Raw genomic sequence first — 6734 nt, 5'->3', positions numbered from 1 at the left:
CTAGCAACATGCACGCTAACTTACATGGCAGCATGAGAGTTGTTCTCTATGCGAGTTTGGTTACATGCTGGCTGACCGCCTCTGATACTGTTCTGGGAAGCCAGTTAATACCACCTTGCTCCCCAAACATCTTGGCTACCCATTAAATAATTTCACCAGGTGCCCATTCTTGTGAAGGTAACACACGCTGGAATGAGGATCAATCACATGCCCCGGGGATGACGTCACGTCTTTCTTAGCCATATCGATGGTCTTCCTTTTATCTTCCTGAGTGTTGCTAATGAAATCTGCACTCTTTTCAAGCTCATCAACACGTGTGATAGCCATTTGCAGATTCTTCCTACGTGCGCGAATGTTACCTAAGCTGTGGTTAATCGTCAATCGTTTTCCTCCAACGTTAGGACACGATCACCTAGAGCTGACGTCACAATCGACAGTGTCAGTTTGCCCAGGTAGGTAGAACATTATGGCTGTGCAGACTGAGTGAGTGAGTGAATGAGTGAGTGTGAACTAGTTTAGCAGATGTTGGGTAAGGTGTCATTGCACCATTAAGACTGCATTAAAATGTCATGTTCTGGCCAGTGAATGAACTGAGCACAATTGAAATCTTCGTTTGCGAAGCCACTGGCGCCGTTTGTTGTGGTGCCGTTCTTGTACGTGTTTTTTATTGGTTACTTCGGGGATTGTCTCCGGTTCCTTTGAAATATTAGTTCTGTTAGTTTGTTAGATTCCTTGGACATTTCCGCCGGTGTAGATCCTCGTCAATGAACCTGTTGTACGCCGCCGATCAAAGGACCCTCAGATCTACGCATCTGCAGGTGGCGGTCTCTCACGGTTCTCTCTGTTCCCCGAACATGCCCCGTTACCTCGGCATGTCACTCTCAGCATTATCGTGCTGGGTCTCATCAGTAGCTTGTGACATGCTCAAACCTCGATGTAACAGTCTCACGCATTATGCTAATACCTCGATGTAACAGGGGGTGTCATACAGTTTCACGCATCATGCTAAGTCCTCGATGAAACAGTCTTACGCATTATGCTAATACCTCGATGTAACAGTCTCACGCATTATGCTAAGACCTCGATGAAACAGTCTCACGCATTATGCTAAAACCTCGATGTTACAGTCTCACGCATTATGCTCAGACATGGATGTAACATGAGGTGTCTTACAGTTTCACGAATCATGCTCAGACCTCGCTGTAACAGTCTCACGCATCATGTTAAGACCTCGATGTTACAGTCTCACGCATTATGCTCAGACATGGATGTAACAGGAGGTGTCTTACAGTTTCATGCATCATGCTAAGACCTCGATGTAACAGTCTCACGCATTATGCTAAGACCTCGATGAAACAGTCACACGCATTATGCTAAGGCCTCGATCTAACAGTCTCACGCATTATGCTCAGACCTCGATGTAACAGTCTCACGTATTGTGCTAATACCTCGATGTAACAGGAGGTGTCTTACAGTTTCACGCATCATACTAAGACCTCGATGAAACAGTTTCACGCATCATGCTAAGACCTCGATGAAACAGAATCATGCATTATTCTAAGACCTCGTTGTAACAGGATCACGCAATATTCTCAGACTTCGATGTAACAGAATCACGCATTATTCTCAGACCTCGTTGTAACAGAATCACGCAATATTCTCAGATCTCGAAGTATCAGTCTCACGCATTATTCTCAGACCTCGTTTTAACAGTTTCCCACATCATGTTAAGCCCTCGATGTAACAGGATCACACACCATGCTTAGGTCTCAGCGTAAGTAACCATTTGTGTAACAAACCCCTGATGCCCAAAACTTCATTTAACGCCAGTCCGTGTTGTAATAAGTCTCTGACACCTTCGCAGCATGCCCAGTTTAGCAGATAACGAGTGTCGTTATTTTGCAAAAAAAAGAAACGTTTACAAAACCTGATCCTAACACTGCTTGCAGTATGAAAACGTTCAGATATCATTAATGCGCTAAATGCAGTGCGCAGTGTGTAGAGGTTCCTTGTCAATGGCACGTGTAATACATTTCCAGTGGAATATGCTTAATGTGGTGCAAAGTGATTTTAACTCAATAAATATCTTTCTACAACGTGTAGTGTGAAGAAATCTAACACTAATGATAGGCTTAATTCGGTGTGAAGTGTTAAAAACACTGGTGTATGCGGTTAGATATAATGAGTTAACCCTTTCGCTTCAATCCTTGTAACTTAAACATTTCATGGTGAGAGTTTTCATATTTCTCATGAGCAGAATATTGTTAAAGTGATTGGAAATCCATATGACACCAGTTGTCTTATTACAGTGCTTTGCGGCGATTCGAAGCTGACATAACTGAAGTTTGATAACTTTGTAACGAACTGTGTAGAATGGTGCATATATTACAATATGGCTTACAATAGTCATGTGAAAATGTTCCGCTTCAATCCATGGGATGCACGGATAGCGGAAGGGACACATTTCAAATGTTAACTTTACAGCTTGTAGAAGACCACTATTACCTTTTCATGACACAATGAAGAGTAAATAGGCCCACATGATTATACGCCGTTCGGTGACAGAGAACCAAATCGCTTGATAGTGTGCAAACTAACAGCACGTAATTCACTGTGCAGTTGGAGGAGACCCACATATTACCTTTTCATAGAGCAATATGAAGAGTAAATAGGCCCTACATCATAATACGCTGTTCAATGTCACAGGGCCAGATCGCTTGATAGTGTGCAGGATTAAAAGCACGTAATGCAGTGTTCACTTGTGGAAGTCACGTCGTGCTATGCACTGGTAACAACTCGGAGAATCGCGTGCTGGAGGGCAGTCAGGGTTGGCCACTATGCGTGTCTGACTTTCAACGGCCGCTGCCGCCACCAGCACTGGCCGTGGTTAACAGTGCATCAATTGATTACGCACCTGGGCGAATTCTCTCACTCGATGGCGCATTGGCATCTACAGGTTTGATTTCATTACTATTTGCGGGCTGCCACCACGCAGGACGGCCAGACCCCGCGCGCCTTGCATCTCAAGAGAATTCCAAAGTTCCGACGCCAAATTATTGAATCTATGGTCCTGCATTGTGTGGTTCCTTGACCTTTGTACGCGCTTCAGTGACACGCCAGGACTCCCCATTGTCTAGTCAAGAAGGAATGACACTACTCACAATACATCGCCAGTGTGTAGTATATCTCGGACTCTGTCTCATAGGTGAGTTAATTTTTTTCATGACATGATCATTTTCTTAAAAAAGGGTAAATGAAACCACAATGGACGTATCGGATGAATAAGCTATAAAACCCATGTGTTCGCATGGTACTTTACGGTAAACACGATACAAAGTCGGACACACACGTATACAAACAATATACACCACATGTGGATATATCCATGTAATATTACACTGGTAAATAAGTGGTACAACTATACATTGTACATATACACAAGGGTTATACATAATAGTATACAGGATGAAAGTATCGGGGCTAAAATTTGAAACGAAGTAATTGAAGAAGTATTCATACATAAAACATTTACAAATATATAACAAACAAGGAATCTTCACAAATATTTCTTCAGATTATATAAACACATGAAATTGTACACAATATTAATGTATGTTGAATACACATGTACATACAAATTTAATAACAAATATTATCTAGATCACTAACATGTATATATATATATATATATATTATATATATATATATATATATATATACAGAGAGAGAGAGAGAGAGAGAGAGAGAGAGAGAGAGAGAGAGAGAGAGAGAGAGAGAGAGAAAGAGAGAGAGAGATTTAACCTGCACATTTTTTTCTTGGTCATAATTCACTTTTCAGCCAACTTGTATGGAACAAAAGAAGTTCTTTCCTTTAATTATGCCATAGTTATAATGTGTTCTTCAATAGAAGTGACAAAAGAAATTCAATAGTTATTAGATATCTCTGCTACAAGCACGTCTATTGTATGACTCCGACTATAGCATGAGCTTGAAACAGGTATGATACAAGATGTTTGCGAAAAGATGCTCGTATCCTGCTGCACTGTTTGCAACCGTTACAAACACAAGCAGAGACATGTCAATTGTTCACCTGAAAATAAAAATATTGGAACGTATGGGAAGTCAAAATGGGAATTGCAATGGACATAATTTCTGTCATTGATGCGTCAAGTTTGGAAATGTTCTCCACATGTCTACCATAACACTTTTGGAACCTTTACTGAAGCCTTGAATGTTGTAACCCTGATCAAACAACTTTTGCGCAAGACGCTTTTTTAAAATCGTGTCGATTGCATATCAAATATTGTGAAATGTAGACACCAAAGGCTTTACAATTGGGATAATGCAGGAATAATGCTCGATAATAAGGGGAAGTTGACTATTGGAAAGTTGAAGTTACCCCTCTTCTCACACAGTCTTCTTTTGTCACTCTGATTCTTTCTCCATAGACGGCTCGCATCGGTCTCTTTCATTTCTAGAGGAAGGCATTTGAATGTTTGACCATTATCGAACGATATCAGATCACCGATATACCTGAATCTTAAGTTGAAACGTCTTGCCTAGAGCCCTTGAGTTTGAGCCCTTGGAGAAATTCCGATTCATATGCATAAAGAAACAGATCAGCAAGAAGGGGAACACAAAATTGGTGCCCATTGGGATGCCTACGTCTCACTAGAAAAATTTATCCCCCAATTTCACATGGATGTCATCAAAGAGGAAGTCCAACATTTGGCATATTTTCTCAGTAAACTTCAAATGAACTTTGCTTACATTTATTTGCAAATTGTCCTGAACCTCTGACGATGGTCACCTCGTTTAGTGACAAATGACCCATGGATCAAGTTTTTCCTTTCGTATGTCGTTAGAATGATAGCGTAAAAAGTTGAAAATCCAATGTTTGACTTAGCGCATTTCTGAGATTGTAAAATACAATTCAAGCCAATCCATTTTTGAGAATCCACATGATATTATTCCACTTGTCTCAATTACCTTCTGTGAATATAGAGAAAGTCCTTTTTGATTGTATTCAGCATTATGGTTAATCTTTGAGACATTAATGTTGGTTTCAACAAACGTCATTTCATGTTGCTTAGAACATGCTTTGACCAAGAACACAAGCCACCGGAATGATTCTAAGGCTCTTTTGTTAACAACCTGACATAATCAGCAGATCAGAAGGTCTGTGACAAGTGGGATGTGGACGTCATAGCCTGCTGGACATATGGAACAGGTGTTTCTTTGACATGCACAATTTAAAAAAAGAAGTAAATGATAATATAGCAGTTGAAATGTTTTGTCTAAGGGACACCTTCTGTACATCATACCTTTATGCCCTGAGCCTGTGCTGAACGAGAGTCGAGGAGAGTGAGTCAGTTTGCGATTAAAATTATCATGAGACGACCCCACTTATGCTGTCATTCCCTGTACCGTTGTTTAGCGCTGTTCCTCCAACCGTTGTGTCCCCCCTTCGTTCGAGATATCAACTTATACACATAACAACATGCTAGAGCCGTAAACGTAAAAAAAGCAACAACAGATATTGTTTGGGTGCAGTGTATACATTGCTGTGTACCGTATTGACATTTAATAGACTGTTCCCGATTTTGAGTTATTTTGCTATTCATCGTTCTCATTTGGAGAGAAAGCAAGTTGGGTAAAATTGAGCAATATTGTAGTTTGGGGTTTGCCCATCAATTATTGTTTGATTGAGAGTTGTATTACCGCAACAATGACAGCATGTCATCATCATATTGCATTTAACAATTTACCATCGTACTCACATCAATATGTATTGAAAAGAAACTGATTCTTTGACAGAAGAGAGATTCACAATGAAATATGACATGTTTGTCATAGTCCTCAACGTGTCTGTGAAACAAGTTACACTTTGTAGACTGTTCGAGTCGTGGGGAGATTTCCACATACAGTTGAAATTTTGATCGATTTTGGGATATTCAACTGCCAGAAGCCAGTACACCTAGAAGGTTAGTCTTGTATGAATATCTTTCAGCGGGATAAGCCTAAATTAACTGACACCTTGTGATCCCATTGCACTTCTTAGTAGCTAAAGACTGCTGTGTTGACTGTACTCCATGTTGCTTTGTTTGGAAACACTCCACAAGTAGGATATTAACAGGAGTATTTAGTTAGATTATATTTACCGCTTCCGTGGTCTAGTGGAGAGTGGAAGGTAGGGGGTTCGATCCTCGGCTGCGTCATATCAAAAGACGTCAAAAGATTGTTCTTGTTGTTGCCCTGCCTGGGTCTCGGTATTAAGGGGCTAAACAAGGAGTGGTCGGCTCGGAGTCAGTATACTGTGTCTGAGTGGGTGTTAAAACTATGTTAAAAACTGCAGCATGGTCTCTCTCTCTCTCTCTCTCTCTCTCTCTCTCTCTCTCTCTCTCTCTCTCTCTCTCTCTCTCTGCTGTTTGTGTACAAAAGATGAGAAACTGAAGTTGGCATTTATGAATATAACCCCATCATAATTAATCGAAGAGTTTGATGAGACAATGTCTTTTCCTCTGCTAGCTTTAGAACCATTCCGTGCCATATTTTGACAGAACTAGCAGGGTGGAGGTCTTAGTGATTTACTCCTAGTGGTCCTAGAGAATTGATAGTCTAGCTTTACCTTTTAACTTTTATTAATTTATGGTTACACACTTCAATGGAGATAAAGTACACCGATACCCGATATCTGATTATTACACAGTATACTGACTCCGAGCCGACCAGTC

The 6734-nt window shown here is 40.6% G+C and overlaps 1 protein-coding gene across 3 annotated transcripts in view; it reads left to right on the top strand.

The window, feature by feature from the left end:
* The first annotated feature begins 407 nt into the window (after positions 1 to 407).
* LOC139468513 (neuronal acetylcholine receptor subunit alpha-7-like) overlaps positions 408 to 6734 on the top strand; it is an 83248-nt gene continuing 76921 nt past the window's right edge. Inside the window, exon 1 of one of the 3 annotated variants that reach the window (XM_071250515.1) lies at positions 408 to 452. Coding sequence is in view for 1 of the 3 variants with exons in the window: in XM_071250513.1 (XP_071106614.1) it covers positions 3148 to 3205 (58 nt within the window). In the remaining 2 variants the exon portion in view is untranslated. Of the gene's footprint in view, positions 453 to 2773; positions 3206 to 6734 lie in introns of those variants that run through there. The other 2 variants (XM_071250513.1, XM_071250512.1) reach the window with 2 other exon arrangements.

The sequence above is a fragment of the Haliotis cracherodii genome, unplaced genomic scaffold (genome assembly GCF_022045235.1).
Source record: "Haliotis cracherodii isolate W230 unplaced genomic scaffold, xgHalCrac1.p SCAF_2, whole genome shotgun sequence".
Taxonomy (NCBI): domain Eukaryota; kingdom Metazoa; phylum Mollusca; class Gastropoda; order Lepetellida; family Haliotidae; genus Haliotis; species Haliotis cracherodii.
This window is presented reverse-complemented; position numbering and strand designations above follow the sequence as displayed.